Raw genomic sequence first — 24,131 nt, 5'->3', positions numbered from 1 at the left:
GACAGCTTAGCACAGTGACAGAAGCCATTGGGATGCAAGTATTTGGCATTTGGATAGTGGGAGGGATTAGGTGTACTGTTAGTGCTCAGGGCTCTGAACGCTGGAGCTGAAGGGCATGGGATCATATTCCAGGAGGAACACTGGTTTCACTTAAATTGCTGTAGTAAATTCCCTGAGTCTCCAGTTCACCAACGTACATTCAGGTTAGTTTTCAAGTGGGCTTTCCTGGAATAATAAAGGAAGAAACGTAAAAGGATCATCTCGATTTCAAGATCAGATTAGTTAGAAGCACGGCCTATATCTATTGCACAGCCCTCAGTGCCCACAGTGATCCGGCACCAAAACAGAGCGCCGGGCTCCTGCAGAAAGCGGTTGGACAGGTTTGGAAAGCAGGTGGACTTTCCTCCCTTTCTCCGAGAACACCTGAGGTGCCCCAGTTGCTCCGAAAAAAACCCGCAGTGCTGTCGTCCGTTTGAATCCGATCAGTGCGAGAGGGAACAGGCCGGTGCCTGAATGAGTTACAGGCACTGTACTCAAGCGCGAGATGGGGCGGCGATTACGGCCAGGCCGGCGAGCGGCTGTCACGCATCGCTGGCCCAGTAAAGATGCGCGCGGCCCGGCCCCTCACCATCGCCGACAGTAGTGCTTTGTGTTTTGCGATCGGGGTTTTGCACGGGAAAGGTTATCTTGTGTTTATGTGGTTTTGGGTCAGAACTACAATACGGAGAAGCGAGGGAGTGCGTCCGTAAACGCAAATAAGGGTGCTATTTTTAACCGTTTTGACATTAAACTTCATAGGAAAAACCTGTCTGACTTTTCATAGACTTGACACTAATATATTCATGTCATGCATATTCATATACGTAAAATAGTACTACAGTGCAACTTCTTCCAGTAGCACTGCTCATATGAAATCTAACGCCTTTCACATTTTAAAAGTACTATTGATTTCTTGCAAATCGTAATTTAAAAGATTTTATCCATTTCTGTTGGTGGAAATGACAGTCCCACCCCAGTGGCTGTTTCTGGGGTAATGAGCTGTCCAGCTCGTTGAAGATGGGCGGTGATGGACAGAGATTTTGATTTTTATGAACTTTTCTTTTCACAAATCAGTACCGAGGACAGACAGAGATGAGCTCGGCACTGGCCTGGTTCTCACGCACAAGTCTGGCTTCTCCCCTTGTTGTTTCGGCTGCCCTCCAGGAATCCATGCCAGGACCTGGGTGCAGGTCTTTTGCTGGTTTATTTTGAGCTTATTCTTTTTTTTGAGTCCTTGGTTTTGAAAATCATGTACTTTAACCGGAATATTTTAACAGCTGCAGCATTCAGAATATTATTCAGTCTCTCCTTGCTCATTAAGAATTTGCTCCCTTATTAGCTCTTAATAGAGAGTCCGATCTGTGAAGAGAATGACAATGTACCAAACACTCCAAGCATGAAGCTTTTTTTTTTCTACTTCACTCTGATGCATTTCAGCTAACTCAACTAAATGAGCAAAGTTGTGAAACCGAGGAACTGGCACAGGACCGATGGCAAAAACACTTATTTAGGGAAGTGCTCACGGGGAGGGGGCGGGGCCGCTTTGATACCTGCGCGCCTGATGTACTTCATTAACATATAGGGGGCGGGGTCGTTGCTTTTCCGCTGGTCTGATTGGTGCTAGGGCGTGGCCAAGGTGGGGCTGGGGGGCGGGTCCTTCTTGTCTTTAAAATCTCCAAAACAATAAGGAAACGGCAGTGCCAGCTCCAGCTCCTCGGAGTTTGACAGCGGCAAACAGCCTCCTTCTCCTCTCCCCGGAGCGCACCGTGGATCCGTGCCCCCGCGCGTTGCTGGGTGAGCTGCCTGATTAATTGCGGAGCGCTCCGGCCGAAGAGCAGGAGATGTCCGGTTACAAGACCAACATGCGGCTGCGGCTGCCCGTCACGTGCATCATCCTGCAGGTCATACTCATCATCCTCTTCGCCGTGGTGGTCGAGTACGACTACGAGACGGACGCCAAGAAGTGGCACCAGTACCTCAGGAAGCACAACGAGTCCACGAACATCGAGAACGACTTTTACTACCGATACCCCAGTGAGTACTGAGGGGGGCTTGAACGCAGGAGGGCTGGGCTGACAGGACAGGGGTGGGGGCTCTGGCTCTGAGGGCTCCTGGAGGGGGGTGACTTTGTACCCTTTTTCACGGACTGTCCACATGCGGTGTGTTCCGTACGCTCTGCCCTGAGAGCGCGTTTGCAGTGAGACACTCGCACGCAGGCGGGGTTCGCCGGCTACAGTTCTGAGAGAGTTGGCGCTGGGCTCGGAACATACACGGCAAATGTAGGAAAAGCGCTTCTGGAGAGAGCGAGCGGTTCCGTACAGGAATGCCAGGCCCTGGGTTTATTGCTGTGCTTGCTGCACAGTAGGTTCCGTCAGTCAGCATCCCGCTTCACTATGTTTCTTCCCACGCCTTTACCACATTTTCACTGCACCTTTACTACACTTTCACTGCGCCTTACTGTACGTTACTGCGCCTTATTGCTCTTCACTTTTTACTACACTTTACCATGCTTTTACCACACTTTCATGGGACCTTACTGCATCTTTAGCACACTTTCACTTCACCTTACTACACCTTTACTACACTCTGTTGTGCCTTAGTGCACTTTACTTCGCCTTTACCACACTTTACTGTGCTTTGCTGCACTTTACTATGTTTACGACGCTTTCCTGTGCCTTACTGCAGCTTGCTGTAGTTTTACCACACTTAACTGCGCACTCGGATTGTCAGCTTACTCTTTTTGTGGTGGTGTACCATAGTAAATCCTTACTGGTGATGATCTTCTTTGCCCTGATTTCGGAAGACCAAGTGAGCAGTCAAGGGCTCGTGTGCTTCTTGAAGACAGTATCCCGTATTCCTGCAGGATCTCGACTGGTCAGCAGGCTTGAATTTCAGTCATGAAAGGAAGTGCACTCCGACACTAAGGACAGCTTGAGGGGTGTCTTTCAATCATCAAATGTCTCATAAATCGCCGGTCTAGGGCTGTAGCAGCTGCGCTGTTGAGTTCCCACAATATTTTAAATGACTTCATTAAAAGTGTGTTATTTCAATGCCTCACACACACACACACGGGATAAGAGCCCATTCTCCTGGTTTTCTGTACATCGGATTACTGAGCTTCCCAAGTAAAATCATCTAAACCCGTCAGCACAGTATGGCGCCCCCAGGTGTGTCTGTCCCTCAGATGTCCTGACCGGCCCATCTAACATCAGGAAGGTCAGAACTGCAGATTAAATTTACTGTTTGTACTGTACTTTTTTTCCTGACTTGTAACAGTCACAAGCAATAACACTGGATACAGTTCCTCAATGTTTTCTGAAAGGCAGCAGCTGCAGTTAACAGACATGTGAACTGCTATATTATCGGCTGTTTTAAGCAATGGTGTGTTCAATAACCTAGATTCGATGCAATCGATGTATTTGCTGTATAGCAATGGATAGAAATCTGAAAAATTTGAGCTATAGTTTTTTTTTTCTGTGCTGCTTGTGTGGTATGCATTTGCCTGAGGTCTTCAGGCTTTTGTAGATCCTGGGACCCGCCATCCATTTTCTAACCAACAGAGCCTATCCCAGCAAGCACCGGGGCGCAAGGCAGGACACACCCTGGACGGGACGCCAGTCCATAGCAGGGCAGACAGACTCAGACACACACACACTCGCACCAGCGCCCATTTTTTTTCCCAGAAACCAAATAATCTCCTAACACGTCTTGCTCCTGTTACCTCCCACAGTCTTCACTCTTTGGACTCAGGAGAAACTGGAGCGCCCGAAGGAAACCCACGTGAACACGGGGGGGGGGGGGGGACATGCAAACTCCACACAGACAGCACCCCTGCTCCCGACTTGAACCATAGGGCCCCAGCAATGCTGACCACTGTGGCTCTGTACCGCCACATTGATGTCTCATCAGTAAAATAACCCGAGCAAGGGGTAGGAGACGTGTTGAGAAACGGTTTGACGCGCATGCTGACCTGAGGGTTGTAAACCTGGTTCTAACATCGCTGAAGGACGTTTTTGCAGACCGTGTTTTATGCAGGCTGACTTCGGATCCCTAGACAAAAGCCAATTAAGGATCTGGAAATCCGAACGGAATGCGCTCGGATAAAGGCGGCGCTGTCGGGGGTTTTGGAGCCGAGAACCGAGATATTTAGTGTTTTAAGCGTTGAAAGAGCATTGAACGAGCTACGGTCCGAGAAGTCTTCATTTCGACGAGGGAAAACACCTCGCCAGTTTTAAAGGGTAGAAAACAGCGAACAGCAGAGCAGGCAAGGCGCGTCTCCGCTCCCCTCGCCTGCCAGAGAGCTGGGAGGAGGGCTGCAGAGTTTTGCAAGCGTGAGAGTCCAGGGGAAAGCTTCGGGGCAGGGGAGGGCGATCGCACTAGAGAGGACAAGGCGGTAGAGTACGATCTTGAAAAAGGACGGAATCCGTCTGTCTGGCGGATAGCCGGTTAAAGGTCTTCTTGAAGTCATAAAGAGGGGTAATATTTAACCACACCGCTGCAACAGCACTTCCTTGCCGGGGTGCTGCCGCCTGTGAAGTAGTCGGGCAGAAAGAACGATAGACTTGGCAAACAAAAAGCGCAGCCGCAGCAGCAATAATGCGGGCGCGTTAAATCGGTCAAAATTTAAAATGCAGACGAAAATCGCGGCGTCTTTTATGTCTTTGCCGGGGATATTCAGTTACTTCGTCCCCTGGCTCAGAAACAGCTGGATTTTGTCCTCCACGGGTGAAAGGAAAAGATACAGTCCGGCCTGATAGTATTCTGGGAAATAAGTCATTTTTAAGATACAAAAATAGTTATAAACCGCCTTCACGTCATCTCAATTCCTTGTTCTCGCTCGGTCTTTTTTATCGGGCGGGGCGCTGGCTCTGTGGCTCAGGCCTTGCGCCTGTGGCTGGCGGGTTACCGGTTCGAATCCCGCGGCCAGCAGAGGAGTCCTACTCCGTTGGGCCCCTGAGCAAGGTGCTGTGAGGAACAGGAGTTCCTCATCCAGACCCTTTACGAGCTCAAGAACGGCGGCCATCGAGTTCGATGGGTCATTAGTAGTTGATTGATCTGAAGATCTCATGCAGTACCTTGAAAGAAGCCAGAGTATCAACCACATGTCTGGGCAGCTTGTTCCACACCCCCACCACCCTTTGTGTAAAGAAGTGCGTCCTTTTTTTTGTTTTGGTCTTGCGTGCTCTTCCAAGGAAGGATAAAGCGGTTATTGAAAATGAGGGGTGTGTATGTATAAATACAGAGCTTGTAATGAACCATTTCCCTCAAACGTAACAATAATAGAGGTGTTATTGCACGCTTTCTTCTTTCGGAGCAGTCCATGCGGGTGAAGGTATGTTTTTTTTAAAAAGAAAATCGTGCTGTTTTCACATCTCCCTGTTGATAAGCAGTGCAAACCCCTATTTGCCATGGATGAGTTTGTGCAGGACGTGCTGTGTTTCTGTACAAACACAGCTTTAGGCCGCCCTGTGCTGGTTCAGTTCACCTGCTGTCTCCCCCCCCGGCGCAGGAACAGGCGCGTCACCAGCTTCTCTGAGATCCGCGCTCCTGTCACCGAGCTGGTCCACGTAGGTGCGCGCTCGTTCCGCAGGCTGCGTGGGCCACTTCAATCAATCAATCAATCAATCAATCAAGGTTTATTTATCAAATGCACAACAATACAGCATACAGCGATGAAATGCTTTACCCGCAAGCTCGCAAGGACAGATAGGACAGAAGGTGATAGAATTAAGGATACAGAGTAGAATATTAAGTACAATAAATTATACAACTTACAAGATTTAAGATAAGATCACTTTATTGGCCCTATACAATTTATTGTATTAGAAATGTGTCTTTTCTCAGACCCCAGCTTGCTCTCCATGAGACACACAGACAGGGAGAGGAGCTTGGGGGTCAGAACGCAGGGTCAGCCATTGTACGCTGGGGTAAAGGGCCTTCCTCAGGGGCCCAACGGAGTAGGCTTCCTCTGTCAGCCGCGCGGTGCGAACCGGTAACCTTCCAGCCAGATGCGCGGATCCTGACCCACAGAGCCACGGCCCCGCGTTTACGTCTCCGTTCCGAGTCCGGGCTACGACCTTCCCTGACTTCGACTGATCGCATCTCAGCTGCGCGCACACGGCTGCGGGCTGCACGCCCTGGCCAGGTTCGCTGTGAGCTCGCGGACGGACCGCCCCGTCCCACGGTGCGCCTGTGCGCGCTTGCACGGGAGTCTGTAGCTGTGAGCGGGAGAGAGGGTAGACTCACAGCGCACGTTTTAACCTCTGCCTCATTCGGAAACCCCAGCTTTCAGAAGTCTTCTGCCCTAGCTATAGCCGTGACACACCCGCATATAACCTGTCTTCCACTAGCACGTCAGCACCTCTTGTAGAATACCACTTATAAACAAGCTCCAGAAAACATAAACATATGTTTAAACACAAACATCAAATCAACCAGAAACATTTCAAGTAGAAACACTCCGCTTTAAGCGCTTCTGGATGACTTGATGTTTTTTGTTTTAAAATGGGTGCCAGTACTGAAGAAAATGACAGGATTTATAGTTTTTGTTTTCACTTTTATAGACGTCTAGAACGCGCGGGGCTTTGAACGGGATTTTGGATAGCGATGACATTTAAATAAAGCGCAAGCTAAATCTCGCATCGTACGTTTGTGATTGTCAACCTGAGACGCCGTTTTTCATCCGTGTGACGGAACAAGTACAGGTTGATTCCACGCCGAGAAGTAGAAAAGGGAAACGCAACGTTTCGGTTGCTGAGTCTTCTTCAGGTGTGTCTTCACTTGTCCCTTAGGACGTTTCTGCGCTGACGCAGCTCAACACTCGAACCTTGTGTCAGTCTGATGGCGGCTTGGCTCCGTTTGTGCTTAACTGGGGAAGGTCTTCCTTGTGCGCGAATCCAGGACAGCCTGCGCTCCCACTCCGGGATGAAACCTCGGCGCGTGGGTTCGTGGAGCCGTGTGTTTTTAATCTCGTGATGGAGCGAAACCGCCTGTAGCTCAGAGCTGTGTCGCCTGGCAGTTTCCAAACTCGCGGAGCCGGAGGCGATGGTCGGCGTGTGTGAAACTGCAAAGGAACAAGTAATAGGTTTATTCCATGCTGAAAAAAAGAAGAAAGAGAACACAACGTTTCGGCCGTGGAGCCTTCTTCAGGTGTGCCCTGGATTCGCGCACAAGGAAGACCTTCTTCAGGTGTGAAACTGGGCTGTGTGCCGAAAGGGTATCAATCAGATGCGAATGATCAGTCCGGCAGACTGTTACACGTGTAAAAACCTTAAGAACTGGGCAAAGTTGTTCGACTGGTGCACGGAAACCAACTGTAAATTGCATTAGGTAATTAAAATCTCCTGAGATAAGCACCTAAACAAAATGGCCGATACACCTCGGCGAACTTTAGGAATCCGACTGAAAAATCTAGATGGATAAAATACGGGCCCTCGCCCTGAAGCATAATACCGAACAGCATTAAAACTACTAAAGGCATCTGCAATTTCCAAGCAGAAAGAGACTAAAAAGTGCTGTATTCGCAAGCTGTGGCCGAGCAGCAGTTACAAGGAAACACCTGCGGGATTTAACGGGCCAGTGATCCGTGAACAGTAAACGGCGGTTTGAGAAAAACGCTGGCAAACGGCTCCGAGCACCAGCGAGGCGGAAACGCGCAGCCCAGCCGCCGCAGTACAGCTGGGAAACTCGTTTTCGTCGTTCCTGTCGCTACAAGCGCACAGTGCCGGCGCGATGAAAGCACCCCCGAGGGCAGTTTCGGGCATTACAGCCACAAGACACAAGTGCACCGTGTCACGGATGCATCCTGGATTTACGCCTTTAACGCGGGGGTGTGAAGTGGACGGAGAGGAAAGAGACTCTGCGCTAGGTGGGCTAGGCCCACCCAAACAGAGGTCCCCCACCACAAGGGCGGTGATCATTTCTGTAGCTACCCCGGTCAGGGGCGAAACCAGAAGGGTGTTTGACTCGCCACTCACCCTCTGATTAAGAGTCCAAAGCCCTGACCGCTACTACGGGCTGTCCAGGAGAGCAGGCCGGGGGTAAAAAGACTGACTGGAACTGCAGTTTGAAAACCAAGTGTTCGATGGCAGATTTCTCGCTTGGAGCAAAACACCGAGACTTGGGTTTGCCGAGTGCAGCTGTAATTCAGCTCTAACCCTCGGACAGCCTTAAAGATAGCCCCTTGTTCAGGAGAATGTCTTTCATGGCGATTTGAGGTATAACGGCACTGCTCGTTAGGGGCATTTGCGACGCAGAGTTTCGCCAGTGGGTAGAGCTGAAAGAGCAGTCATGTACAGTAGCAGCGCATGTGGTCTGCCGTCTAGACAGGTTTGGATGAACAAGAAAGGACTGCAGGTTAGGAAGACGAAAACCTGGCGGAACCGGTTTGAGTTCGCTGGGCGCTTTGCCTAATGACTGCCCGCGGCAGAACTACTTGACTGCGGATGTAGACCTCCCAGGTCGCGCCTATTGGAGTGCGCGCATTGATACATGTAAAACGTTCCAGCACAGTTTGACGTCAGCTCGGACTGCGGGCGGTCAATCTTTTCTGCACAGTGGTTGTGTTCGAGGGTAAAACACATCAGTGGAGTTTTAAAAATCCGGTTAACAAAATAAAATAAATATTCGAAATAAATATTGGAATCCTCCACCTCGAGCACAGATCACATTTTGCCGCTGTGAGAGTCCGCGTCATTGCTTTTTTTCATATTCTTCTGTCAGGCTTGTAGATCAGAATCAAAAAGAAACTGGACCCTAGATGTTTCTGCCAGTGTCAGTGCAGTTTTCTGAACTTTTATTGCAAGTGCTTTTGCACACATTGAAACCCGTCCTGTGTAAATGTAGAGAACTGTGAAGCAGACAGCGGGAAATTCAGTGATGTCACCCAAAAGTTGTATTTTATACAATGTGTTATAGGGTCTGCACAGACGTCACTCACAGATGGGATCCTTAAGCAAACCAGGAAACCAGACCTAAGTATATTTATAGATGGTTGTTGCTGGAAGAGGTCTTAGTGGAACCAGTAGGGGGCGCTCACCCTGCAGTCTATGTGGGTCCTAATGCCCCAGTATAGTGAGGGGGGACACTAGACTGTAAAAAGGAGCCGTCCTGCGGATGAGATGTAAAACTGAGGTCCTGACTCTCTGTGGTTATTAAAAATCCCAGAGTGTTTCACGAAAAGAATAGGGGTATTACCCTGGTGCTCTGGCCCAAATTTCCTCCTAGTCTTTACCAATCACACCCTCCTAATAATCCCTGAACTGGCTTCATCACTCTGCTCTCCTCCCCACTGAGAGCTGGTGTGTGGGGAGCAGACTGGCACATCATCCAGGTGGGGCTGCACACTGGTGGTTGTGGAGGGGACCCCATTACCTGTATAGAGCTTTGAGTGGAGTGTCCAGAAAAGCGCTATATAAGTGTAAGGAATTGTTATTACTGTTGTTGTTATTATAGGATAAAGTAGGTCCACTTTGTACAGGATGCAAAGTTCTATAGAAATGCAAAGAATTGATCACTTCATTCCCTCCTCTGGGCTCTGGGAATTGATCTGACGACAGGGGAACAAGCTCGGTTCTTGAATGTTCAGATCAGCGCAGTCATGCAGAGAAGGAGGGCAGCAGACAGTCGGGAAGGCTGGTGCCCTCGGCGGCCTCTTTCGAGTTGTGCCAGGGCAACAGCATGGCAGAGGCAGCTTGTTGGCCCGCTGCTGGGGCACACTGATGAAAGGATCAGATTGCAGCCCCAGTAAAGGCACACGGGGATGTGTCTGAGCTGATACAGAGCTGGGAGGCCGGTGCAAAGCAGTTGATGCATTTTAGAAAGATTCACTTTCTGGAGCCAAACAGCTGTGTGTGTGTGTGTGTGTGTGTGTGTGTGTGTGTGTGTGTGTGTGTGTGTGTGTGTGTGTGTGTGTGTGAGGGGCAATCAGGAGTGAGGGTTGCTATAGATGCAGTTCACACTACCTGACCAAAAACACCAACATCAATTAACTGTCCCCAGTGTTTGGTTACGCTAATTGCATTATTTGCCGCTGCAGGTCTGTAAAGAATTTAACTGGGTGACTGACTGGCTGCTGTAGCACAAGAGAAGAGAATTGTTGACCGGCCTGACTTGTGGAGGTGTTTGTAGATCAGCTGGCAGGCCAATGTGCACACCCCCCCGAGTGTGTGCTGGCATAATGTGAGTAACCGTGCAGACAACGATGGGAGAGCAGTGAACAAGGAAGCAGAGAGATTTTCTTCCCTTTTGTTTTTAAAATGGCAATTTCAGAATCTACGGAATGTGTTCTTTCAAAACGCTGCTCCGGAGTGGTACGTTTTTATTACTTGCATTAGCTTTTGTCCTTGAACTGGCTGCTAAAAAACTTGGACGTGGAGGAAACATTGCTGCTGTGCAATGCTCTGAGGACCACTGTTGACTGGGTTGGATCCAGCAGGAAGCTGCTATAGTTCAGTTGCTCTGTGGTTTCCTCACATTTTATTTATGATGAACTTTTATTAATCTGTTTTGGTGGATTTGATGTTAGCGTGCTAAACATTCACAGCGATAACCAGCAATATCCACGTAGGAGCTGGAAATATATCCAGGAGGGAATTGCAAATCCTTACAGAGAATGAAAGCACAAACCCTGTGGTTAGCCTAAGAACAGCTTTGCAGCTTGTTGACACGACTTTACAGTTCTTTAAAACCCTGTAGCCATGTTTGCTTCCAATGGGCAATTGCTTTTGTACTGCTTGCGTACGAACACAATGTAAGAAGGTCACAACCAACAGGAGCCCGTTCAATCTAAATTGCTCATTTGGTTGTTTTTTTGATGAATCCAAGGATCTTGTCCAGTCTTGTCTTGAAGGATCCCTGCGGCACCAGCCTGGCTGGGCAGCTTGTTCCAGACACTCGCCACCCTTTGCGTAAACAGTACCTCCTGCTTTCAGGCCTAAATGCATTCCCTGTCACTTCAGATGATATACAGGTGCAGATATAGCAACCAGGAAAGTCAATGTGGCCTCTCCTCCTTCTTTGAGAGTTCTGGTGCTCTTATTTCAGTCACAAGAGATCGAAGAGTTCGGATGCAGTGGTTCTTCTTGTTGGAAGTGAGTGGTGTTCAGGTGTCCTGACCTGCTGGAGCTCGGTGACAAGTGTCCCAATCTCTTTGCGGTCAACAGGCTTCCAGGATGTCCACGTGATGATCTTCGTGGGCTTCGGCTTCCTCATGACCTTCCTGAAGCGCTACGGGTTCGGCAGCGTGGGCTTCAACTTCCTGATCGCCGCCTTCTCCCTGCAGTGGGCCACCCTGATGCAGGGCTTCTTGCACGGGCTGCACCATGGCAAGATCCACATCGGGGTGGAGAGGTGGGCACAGCGCTGGCACGCGCACAGTACCCACACAGTACACATACACACAGTACCCACACAGTATATATACACACAGTACCCACACAGTATACATACACACAGTACCCACACAGTATATACACACACAATATAAACACACAGTATATACATACACACAGTACCCACACAGTACCCACACAGTATATAAACACACACAATATTTATATATACGCACAATACACACAGTATATATACACACATCGGGGTGGAGAGGTGGGCACAACACTGGCACGCACGTAATACACACTATATATATACTATATACGCTCACAGTATATATATATTCACACTATATACACTGAGTATATAAACATACTATATATATACACACACACATCAGGACGGAGAGGTGGGCATCCACACACACTCAACATACACACACGGACAACAAGGACATGCATGTGTAAGAGGGCTCAGTGCACTGAGTATGTTCCAGAAGAGCTGCACTCAATCCATAACACACACCCAAACGCATGGCATACACACAGGAGTGCACAGACCGAATACAAACACAGGACCATAATCACACTCAGAATGTACCACATGTACTGATCTAGTCTGTCCAGACCTCAAAGACAGACACTCCAAAGTGCGCCTCATTTCTTCTGATCTCGGTGTGGAGAAGCAGTGGGGTCCTGTCTTTATTTTGGTGTGTCTCTTCCCTCCCTCCAGCATGATCAATGCCGATTTCTGCACGGGCTCTGTGCTGATCTCCTTCGGCGCCGTGCTGGGGAAGACCAGCCCCGTGCAGCTCCTTGTGATGGCTGTCTTTGAGGTGACCCTGTTCGCAGTCAACGAGTTCATTCTTCTCTCTCTGATGGGGGTGAGTGAGCCGCTGTCTCTCGGAAGCAGATCCCGCACCACTTCTGTCTTTCCCATGAAAGCAGAGCTGGTCCTTCAATACAGATACACATGACTTTATGAATGGGATGAGAATGGGAGAGAGCTGGGAGTGATTCCTGACTGATCAGCAGGAGAGTGAGAGAGCTGGGAGTGATTCCTGACTGGTCAGCAGGAGAGTGAGAGAGCTGGGATTGATTCCTGACTGATCAGCAGGAGAGTGAGAGAGCTGGGAGTGATTCCTGACTGATCAGCAGGAGAGTGAGAGAGCTGGGAGTGATTCCTGACTGATCAGCAGGAGAAAGAGAAAAGGTAGTGATTCTTGACTGAATATGCTATATAAATTGCAAGGAGTTCATAATTATTCTAATAAATATCTCTTGCAAAAAGATCAGCAAGATCAAGGAACAAAGCTGTTACCACAAGCAGTCAAGAAGATGCTTTCTTCACAGCACGTAGAAACGGATGTTATATTTGATACCCGACATCAGAAAGCATTTAATTTTAGAGACAAAGGTCTCCTTCGAGACTACTGCAGCGTGGGGGTTGTCTGTACATGAATGCTGTTGTTCCCAGGCGAGGGACGCTGGCGGATCCATGACGATCCACACTTTTGGGGCGTACTTCGGCCTGATGGTCACCCGCATCCTGTACCGGCCCCAGCTGGAGAAGAGCAAACACAAAAATGGCTCCGTCTACCACTCTGACCTCTTCGCTATGATTGGTGAGAAATTGAGCTCTGTGGTTGGTGAGAAATTGAGCTCTATGATTGGAGGGAATTGCGGTTTGTATTTTGGGACCCATGATGAGCGCAATGAGAAGTTTTGACATCAAATCCTTTAGGCTTTCACCATACCGGTGTGACTAGTGGCTTATTTTATTGATCTGACTCTATCAAGGCCATCGGCATCCAAGGATTTATCTTCTTTTTCAACCCTCCATTGCTAAAATCACCAGAAGAAAACAGCTGTCAACTAGATCCTCAGTCAGCAATGTCAGGGATAGCGTCACCAAGGGAGCTGGGAGCCATTCCTGATAGGCTGATCCTCAGGAAACACAAGAAGTTAATTGTGTTCTCAGCTTCTGGATTGAACTAATTACTTGACGGGACTCAAATTTTTGTTTGCCCAGGACTGGACAGGGTCAGGCCTTACTAATAATCTTAAGTGGACACAGCAATTGTCTCATGTGTCCACTGTCTGTCTGGTTGACAATTGCTTCTTTGTTCTGGTCTTCAGGTACCATTTACCTGTGGATGTTCTGGCCCAGTTTCAACTCTGCCATCACTGCCCATGGGGACGACCAGCACAGGACCGTCATGAACACTTACTACTCTCTCGCTTCCTGCACGCTGGCCACCTACGCCATGTCAGCGCTGGTCTGTGGGGAGGGCAAACTGGACATGGTGAGTTTTTCATTTCTCTGCTGCATTTCTCATACACCCTGAACACCCCATACATTCTATACATCCCATACACACCTGATACACCTCCCCCACACTCACACACCTGATACACCTCCCCCACACTCACACACCTGATACACCTCTCCCACACTCACACACCTGATACACCTCCCCACACTCACACACCTGATACACCTCCCCACACTCACACACCTGATACACCTCCCACACACTCACACACCTGATACACCTCCCCACACTCACACACCTGATACACCTCCCCACACTCACACCTGATACACCTCCCCACACTCACACACCTGATACACCTCCCACACTCACACCTGATACACCTCCCACACTCACACACCTGATACACCTCCCCCACACTCACACACCTGATACACCTCCCCACACTCACACACCTGATACACCTCCCCACACTCACACACCTGATACACCTCCCACACACTCACACACCTGATACACCTCCCCCACACTCACACACCTGATACACCTCCCCCACACTCACACACCTGATACACGTCCCACACTCACACACCTGATACACCTCCCCACACTCACACACCTGATACACCTCCCCCACACTCACACCTGATACACCTCCCACACTCACACACCTGATACACCTCCCCCACACTCACACACCTGATACACCTCCCCCACACTCACACACCTGATACACCTCCCCACACTCACACACCTGATACACCTCCCCACACTCACACACCTGATACACCTCCCCACACTCACACACCTGATACACCTCCCACACACTCACACACCTGATACACCTCCCCCACACTCACACACCTGATACACGTCCCACACTCACACACCTGATACACCTCCCCACACTCACACACCTGATACACCTCCCACACTCACACACCTGATACACCTCCCACACTCACACACCTGATACACCTCCCCCACACTCACACACCTGATACACCTCCCCCACACTCACACACCTGATACACCTCCCCACACTCACACACCTGATACACCTCCCCCACACTCACACACCTGATACACCTCCCCCACACTCACACACCTGATACACCTCCCCACACTCACACACCTGATACACCTCCCCCACACTCACACCTGATACACCTCCCCACACTCACACCTGATACACCTCCCCCACACTCACACACCTGATACACCTCCCACACTCACACACCTGATACACCTCCCCACACTCACACACCTGATACACCTCCCCACACTCACACACCTGATACACCTCCCCCACACTCACACACCTGATACACCTCCCCCACACTCACACACCTGATACACCTCCCACACTCACACACCTGATACACCTCCCCACACTCACACACCTGATACACCTCCCCCACACTCACACACCTGATACACCTCCCCCACACTCACACACCTGATACACCTCCCCACACTCACACACCTGATACACCTCCCCCACACTCACACACCTGATACACCTCCCCCACACTCACACACCTGATACACCTCCCCACACTCACACACCTGATACACCTCCCACACTCACACACCTGATACACCTCCCCACACTCACACACCTGATACACCTCCCCCACACTCACACACCTGATACACCTCCCCACACTCACACCTGATACACCTCCCCACACTCACACACCTGATACACCTCCCCCACACTCACACCTGATACACCTCCCCCACACTCACACACCTGATACACCTCCCACACTCACACACCTGATACACCTCCCCCACACTCACACACCTGATACACCTCCCCCACACTCACACACCTGATACACCTCCCCACACTCACACACCTGATACACCTCCCCCACACTCACACACCTGATACACCTCCCCCACACTCACACACCTGATACACCTCCCCACACTCACACACCTGATACACCTCCCACACTCACACACCTGATACACCTCCCCCACACTCACACACCTGATACATCCCCCACACTCACACACCTGATACACCTCCCCACACTCACACCTGATACACCTCCCCACACTCACACACCTGATACACCTCCCCCACACTCACACCTGATACACCTCCCCCACACTCACACACCTGATACACCTCCCACACTCACACACCTGATACACCTCCCCCACACTCACACACCTGATACACCTCCCACACTCACACACCTGATACACCTCCCCACACTCACACACCTGATACACCTCCCCCACACTCACACACCTGATACACCTCCCCACACTCACACACCTGATACACCTCCCCACACTCACACACCTGATACACCTCCCCCACACTCACACACCTGATACACGTCCCACACTCACACACCTGATACACCTCCCCCACACTCACACACCTGATACACCTCCCACACTCACACACCTGATACACCTCCCCACACTCACACCTGATACACCTCCCCTACACTCACACACCTGATACACCTCCCCACACTCACACACCTGATACACCTCCCCCACACTCACACACCTGATACACCTCCCCACACTCACACACCTGATACACCTCCCCCACACTCACACACCTGATACACCTCCCCCACACTCACACACCTGATACACCTCCCCACACTCACACACCTGATACACCTCCCCACACTCACACACCTGATACACCTCCCCACACTCACACACCTGATACACCTCCCCCACACTCACACACCTGATACACCTCCCACACTCACACACCTGATACACCTCCCACACTCACACACCTGATACACCTCCCCCACACTCACACACCTGATACATCCCCCACACTCACACACCTGATACACCTCCCCCACACTCACACACCTGATACACCTCCCCACACTCACACACCTGATACACCTCCCACACACTCACACACCTGATACACCTCCCCACACTCACACACCTGATACACCTCCCACATTCACACACCTGATACACCTCCCCACACTCACACACCTGATACACCTCCCCCACACTCACACACCTGATACACCTCCCCACACTCACACCTGATACACCTCCCCACACTCACACACCTGATACACCTCCCCCACACTCACACCTGATACACCTCCCCCACACTCACACACCTGATACACCTCCCACACTCACACACCTGATACACCTCCCCCACACTCACACACCTGATACACCTCCCACACTCACACACCTGATACACCTCCCCCACACTCACACACCTGATACACCTCCCCCACACTCACACACCTGATACACCTCCCCACACTCACACACCTGATACACCTCCCCACACTCACACACCTGATACACCTCCCCCACACTCACACACCTGATACACGTCCCACACTCACACACCTGATACACCTCCCCCACACTCACACACCTGATACACCTCCCACACTCACACACCTGATACACCTCCCCACACTCACACCTGATACACCTCCCCTACACTCACACACCTGATACACCTCCCCACACTCACACACCTGATACACCTCCCCCACACTCACACACCTGATACACCTCCCCACACTCACACACCTGATACACCTCCCACACTCACACACCTGATACACCTCTCCCACACTCACACACCTGATACACCTCCCCACACTCACACACCTGATACACCTCCCCACACTCACACACCTGATACACCTCCCACACTCACACACCTGATACACCTCCCCACACTCACACACCTGATACACCTCCCCCACACTCACACACCTGATACACCTCCCCACACTCACACACCTGATACACCTCCCCACACACTCACACACCTGATACACCTCCCCCACACTCACACACCTGATACACCTCCCCACACTCACACACCTGATACACCTCCCCCACACTCACACACCTGATACACCTCCCCCACACTCACACACCTGATACACCTCCCCCACACTCACACACCTGATACACCTCCCACACTCACACCTGATACACCTCCCCACACTCACACACCTGATACACCTCCCCACACTCACACACCTGATACACCTCCCCACACTCACACACCTGATACACCTCCCCCACACTCACACACCTGATACACCTCCCCCACACTCACACACCTGATACACCTCCCCCACACTCACACCTGATACACCTCCCCACACTCACACCTGATACACCTCCCCACACTCACACACCTGATACACCTCCCCACACTCACACACCTGATACACCTCCCCCACACTCACACACCTGATACACCTCCCACACTCACACACCTGATACACCTCCCACACTCACACACCTGATACACCTCCCCCACACTCACACACCTGATACACCTCCCCACACTCACACACCTGATACACCTCTCCCACACTCACACACCTGATACACCTCCCCACACTCACACACCTGATACACCTCCCACACTCACACACCTGATACACCTCCCCCACACCCCACACCTCAGTGGGGAGTTCAGGTGGATCTTGGGAGACCCCGGATGTCTGCGCTGTGCCGAACCCTGATAATAAGTAACCTTCCCCCCGCCGACAGGTCCACATTCAGAATGCCGCGCTGGCAGGGGGCGTGGCAGTCGGCACGGCGGGCGAAATGATGCTCACGCCCTTCGGCTCCATGGTCGTGGGCTTCCTGGCGGGCACCATCTCCACCCTGGGCTTCAAGTACCTCTCGGTAAGAGAAGCCCTTCCTCCCGTCAGTTCTGCACTTGTGAAAACACTTTCGTTTCCAGTCCCAGAAATCAGTCAAGCCCGATCTCTTCAGTGGTGAATACCACCTCCAGAGCCTTTACAGAGTCAGGGGTGGCTGAACCTGTCATCTTTATTGGTTACAGCACTGGATATTTTTAATCCACTGTCCTGGGCAACGGTCATTGACTTGGGCTACAGACAGTAAGACTCTGGGTCAAAACTGGCACACCGGCACTTTCTCCTAATTGTATTACTAGTTCTGAATCAGCCGAAACTATTTCCCAATGATGGCGTATTGATGTGCCCTTCAGCGTATCGAGCACGAGATGTGCAAGACAGAGTCTCCTCCTGCTTTGAGTCTGCTGATTTTAAAGGGGAACTGTAGCATTATTTTTATATTTCTGGGTTCAAAAGAATCGGCATTGATGAGGGCATTTCAAACCACAATGAAAGCAAAATGTTCACAGTAACACGTAAAACTAATTTGCACCACAAAATAATTGAATTTCCATTTATGTGCAGCATTGTATTCTGCCATTCAGAGCGAGACATCCAGTGAGGTGAAGCAGCCCTGTGACATTGTAAACAAGCAGGCTTGTGAATACATCACTTTTAATCCAGTAGAAATATGGCTCTTGACTTTGAGACGGTTTTGCAGACAAATACTTCTTACTCGTTAACTCTGCATGCAGATCACGTGGGAACATTTCTGAGACTAAATATCTGCCACACAGCCTGTAGTTATTCGCTCGTACATCACAGTGCATTAGTCATTACAGGGACTAGTGAGCAGGAAGGGCTGCATCACGTCACCACTCGTGCAAACTCTCGGCAGAGGGGCAACTATATAGTACTTTCACAATGTTCACATGTTGTTCTTAATTCGGAGAGTTGGCGACTTTTGCAAGACCGTCAATGACTTGATTTTGTGACCCGAGTTTTCTTGAGCGGTCTGAGAAAGTGAGAGTGCTGCTCTGACCCCCTGCGCTGCCTCCTCTGTGCCTCTCTCTACCCCCCTCAGCCTGTCCTCGAGGCGAAGCTCAAGGTCCAGGACACGTGTGGCGTCCACAACCTCCATGGCATGCCGGGGATCCTGGGAGCCATCGTAGGGGCGATCACTGCCTCTTTGGCTACACACGATGTCTATGGAGAAGGGTAAGGACCACCTCTCAGATCAGGCTTGTTTTCTGGGCTGAAGGTGGGGCGTACTTCTCTGACCACGCACACGGGGCACTGAGTAGCACACGGGACGTCCCGAGCTGAATCGTTCTGACGGGGGGGGGCATACCTGTGTGGGTTATATTTCACTCCCTAGTTATTGCTGGGAGTGGTCTCAGCCTTTAAGCCACTGGCGTCTTCCTAATTGAAGTTCAAGCAGGGAGCTGCATCAGCATGCGTAGGCTGCAAAGGAACAGGTAAAGGTTCATTCCATCACCAGTTCTTGACACACCTGAAGAAGGCTCCACAGCCGAAATGCTGCATCTCTTTTCCTTTCAGCGCGGAATAAACCTTTACCTGTTCCTTGGCTTCCTAATTGGGTGGGTGGGAAATGTAAAGAATCCTTTCCAATTCCACGCGTATGGAAAGAGAGCATCTGGGAACACAGGAAGGGATATAAATGAGTGGAGCCACGTGGTCTGTGTGGTGCAGTGGGACAGATGATTTGGAGACGCGCAGAAGGGCAGGTGGCTCGAACATCGTGTGGGCCTGCACAGCTGGGCTTGCAGTAGCCTCTGCGTGGTGGCCGTGGTCTCAGGCTTTGCTGTCTTGGCTCTGCAGGATGGAGGAGGTGTTCCCAGACATCTTCAGCGGGGAAGTGACGGCGTTGAAGCAGGGCTTGAACCAGGCTCTCTCCTTGCTCATCACGCTGGGCATCGCGCTGGGGGGCGGCATCATTGTGGGTGAGTGGCCGGGGAAGGGATCGTGAACTGGGCCACTCTGTTTAGGACGTTAGAGGTGAGGGGCAGTGGCAGACAGTTCACCTGCACTGGAAAAAACTGTGTACTGATGGTGGACCAAATTAATGGCCATCTCCTTTAATTGCACTAAATGATTCCGATCACCTCTCAATGTCTGTTTGTCAGGCAGTAAGTCCGATAGGAAAAGCGTTCTTTTGCATGGACCGTAAAAACTGCAGAGCGATTGTGTTCAGGTGCCTAGTAATGAGCTGCACTCTGACTGCTGCAGTTCATTCCTGATGCACCAAATCCCCCTTTTCTCTCCATCCTGACAGGATTCGTCCTGAAGCTCCCTGTCTTCGGATCCCCTCCTGACACCATGTGCTTTGAAGACGGGGTCTACTGGGAGGTACGATCTCCCGGTCCAGTCCGCTGGATTCGTCCCGTCGGAGTCCCAGTCTGTCCTATTGCACTCTGTTAAAAAGCCTACAGCATCCGTGCAGTGTCAGGTTAGATGTGCCTGAGCAGTGAGATAAGACTTATGTGATGTTATTAGTCTCAAAAAGAAGAGGTCGGTCATTGCTAATGGTGTCGTCACTTAATTTAGCGCGTGATCATTTGAGATCTTCCATCTCTCTGTTCTCTAACCACTTCTAGTCCAGGGTCGCGCTGGAGCCAGAGCCCAGCTGGACCAGCAACGGGCGCAGGGCAGGGTACCCCCTGGCCAGGACGCCAGTCCATCACAAGGCACACACAGACAGACACACACACACACACTCACACCACGGACGCTTTTCCCAGAAGCCAATTAACCCACCAGCATGTCTTGGGACTGTGGGAGGAAACCAGAGCACCTGGAGGAAACCCATGCAAACTCGGGGAGAACATGCAGACTCCACACAGACAGCGCCCCAGGTCCAGAGTTGAACAACCACTGCACCGCAGAACCGTCCCATTCAAGATCATCTGAAACACAAATCTGAACGCAGTTCAGCCCTGCAGGGTTTGACTTCCTTTTATTGAACAGACCTTTCACTTGATTGCTTAAATGTCCCCAGTCTCTCGAAACAGGCCAGACCAGTGCGATTTATTGAAGACTAACTGGAGTGAGGCTCTCCAGGAAGTCGTTTCTGAAGTGAAGGAAAAAAGAACTCTTGGGAGGGCAATGCAGGGATGTGTCCACAAGGTGGCAGCGTTGCTCAGATAATTGCAATGAGTTTTTATTAAAGTGGGCTTCAAGTTGGTGTTGGCCGTTTGGTTCCAACACCGGCTCGGTTGAGAGCGTAGTGATGTAATGCGAATGAATCGATTTTCCACGCAAGACATTCAGTTTCATGGGTAAGTGATTGCTTTGCCTGTAGTATTCCAGTCTTTCCGTTCAAGTCCATCCTGCCTAGAACTGACGTAAGTTCGGAAAGATTCACGGTGGCATTCTGCTGTCCACAGCCAAAACTGTTATCGAATTCACAAGGGGAGATTTATTTCTTGGGTAAGTCTTCATATGAGAGGAGTCGGGGATTAGGAGTGGGTAAACGGCTCCATGAACCACATTGCTTGCCCGATAAGGCAGAGCTAAGGGCATTTCTGTCCCGCCTGCTCGACCCCCCCAATCTGCAATCTACCTCGTGTTTTCCAGGTGCCAGAGGAAGACGAGGCCCACGACGAGCTGACCGCGGTTCGACACGAAGCCCCCGAGGAGACGGAAAAGCCACTCAACGGTTAACGCTCAGGAGGAAGCGGCGCCGAAGCTGTCCCACACAGACACCCCCACACACCCGCCTGCACACCCACACTAAACCGAAGAACACGAGCTTTTTAAATTCGTTTTCTGGGTCCTTTCAGACTGAGCCACATCACCGAGCCGTGGAATCTCGTCTACCTGGGTACCTGACCGTCCTGGCCTTACCTTGGCGTGGTCTAAGACATTCAGTCAGATCAGCTGTCCTGTGTCCTCTGTGTCCTGAGCGGATGTGCTCGGAGCCACAGGCTCAAGGCTCAGGGGGCGCTGGCAGTCCTGCTCTCAAGGGGCTCTTTTTTACAGCTTTTTAGCCCAGAGGCCACAGCGAGCGCGTCCGAAAAAACTAACCGCGCTGCAGCTGCGCTGCCTCTCGCCTGAACTGAAAAAGAAAATGTTAAAAATCTTATCTGCTGCGGTTACGCTTTTTAATAGAGTCCCTTGTTTGCCAAGCTGATACCTGAGGTTTCTAAATCTCTGAATTCCATGAGCACGGTGAGCCTTTTACAGCCAGTAAAATTCCGTTCCCAGCGTCTACACTCACACACACTGAATAGTATATATTAATTTTCAACTTAGTAGTGAAGTGGTGCTGTTTTTTCATTTACCACGCTCATTTCCCTCCAAAAACACGTGAATAGACTCACGTGTTTGACGTCCGCTACGCTCAAGCAAACATGTTCTGTTAACATTTTCATGTTTTTATTTAAAATATGACCCGTGTGCTCCTTTGATTCAACCAGCGTCTCCTTTTCTCGTCGCCTCTCTGTCTCTTGGGGCGTCACTTGGCGTCCGCTGAGACAGAACGGAGTAAATTCATTTGACCGATTCCTTACCCGTTTCTCTCTTGTAACTCTTGAACGCTCCTCTACGCGTATCGTACGAGATCGCCGGCGGAGCCGGGACAGTGGCCGATACGATTCTGAAGTGCTTGTCAAGGACGTAGAGAGCCACCAGGGGTCACTGTTGAGCCTCTCTGGTACACTGCGTAGGAAAGATGCCAAACCTGTCTTAACTAGAATAGTTCAGTTCAGGGAGTTCAGGGAGTGTGATTTGAAAAGAGGAAGAGCTTTGTTACTCTACCCTACCCTAAAGTTTTTAAATTAAATGTTTAAAATTCGGCTTTGCATTTTTAAAAGATGGGAACTATTTTTTCCTTCTTTGAACGAGAGTTGAGATCGTTTAAGATGCAGCAATTTTTCATTTTTTCCCCCTTTTTCCCACACTGAGAGATATAATTCCCTCCTGAGAAAAGAGAACTTTAATGCCTCAAAAGCAAAGCCCGTTCTTCCCAATACTCTTTTGAGAAACAGTGTAACATGAAAAACGATTGGTTGCGCATCATAAATATTTTTACATGTACAGATGACCGGTTTGAAATGTAGTTAAAAGTTCGGCTCATAACCTGCCCTGTCTGTTTAGTAGATTAGCAGATTTCTTCATTAAATTTTCGCTGTTATCTCAGAAACGACCTCTTCATGTTTCTCTATCAACTTCCGAAACTTTGTTACACAACACTGTTACATTTAGGGCAGAAAAAAAAACGTAAGCAGCTCTTTGACTAAACGAACAGCCTCAAACAACAGCAAACCTCGCCTAAAAAAAGATTCTTTCCCTTTTGCAAAAACTACAAATAAAGCACTGTTGGCCAAGCCAATACGAGACAACTTTTTTTTAGCAGTAGGCTGCGTGTTTACGGCTTCTGTTTCAAGTGTTTAAACGATGTGTCTAAACTGTAGTACCGTGGCGAAAACTCACAGAGAAAAAGCTTAAAATCATTGTATTCTCGATATTCAAAAGGTAAAAGTTGAAAATAAATAAAGAATATATGGCTCCTTTTTCACAAACGGTATTGTATATTCTGTTTATTTCACGTGAGGCCCAGAATCCTCTGCGCTCTGTTGGCGTCTCACTTTTAGCGGACGAAGGGTTAGAGGTCTGGGAGTCTGGAATAAACTGACAACAAGACTTCTTTTCGCAGAGGGTGGTGGGAATATGGAACAAGTTACCCAGCCATGATGTTCAAGGCGACATGCGGGCGTCTTTCAAGAAACACCAAAAACGGTCTAGATCGGCCGATCGACCTCTCGTTTATCGCCTTTGATTTTTTAATACTATTAAAAAAACCCACCTGTTTCGTTGATGAG

General features: G+C 50.1%; 1 protein-coding gene across 1 annotated transcript; it reads left to right on the top strand.

Moving 5' to 3' along the window:
• The first annotated feature begins 1,726 nt into the window (after positions 1 to 1,726).
• Positions 1,727 to 23,831, top strand: rhbg (Rh family B glycoprotein). The gene is made up of 10 exons (XM_088621373.1): positions 1,727 to 2,073; positions 11,202 to 11,388; positions 12,103 to 12,253; positions 12,847 to 12,994; positions 13,509 to 13,675; positions 18,197 to 18,334; positions 19,373 to 19,506; positions 20,131 to 20,252; positions 20,585 to 20,658; positions 21,886 to 23,831. Exons 1-10 carry the CDS (start codon positions 1,881 to 1,883, stop codon positions 21,970 to 21,972), a joined length of 1,401 nt encoding a protein of 466 aa, XP_088477499.1. The 5' UTR covers positions 1,727 to 1,880; the 3' UTR covers positions 21,973 to 23,831.
• The last annotated feature ends 300 nt before the right edge of the window (positions 23,832 to 24,131 follow it).

Source organism: Lepisosteus platostomus, chromosome 26 (genome assembly GCF_059453375.1).
Source record: "Lepisosteus platostomus isolate fLepPlt1 chromosome 26, fLepPlt1.hap1, whole genome shotgun sequence".
NCBI lineage: Eukaryota > Metazoa > Chordata > Actinopteri > Semionotiformes > Lepisosteidae > Lepisosteus > Lepisosteus platostomus.
Note: the sequence above shows the minus strand (reverse complement) of the source record. Positions and strands in the feature narration are given on the sequence as shown.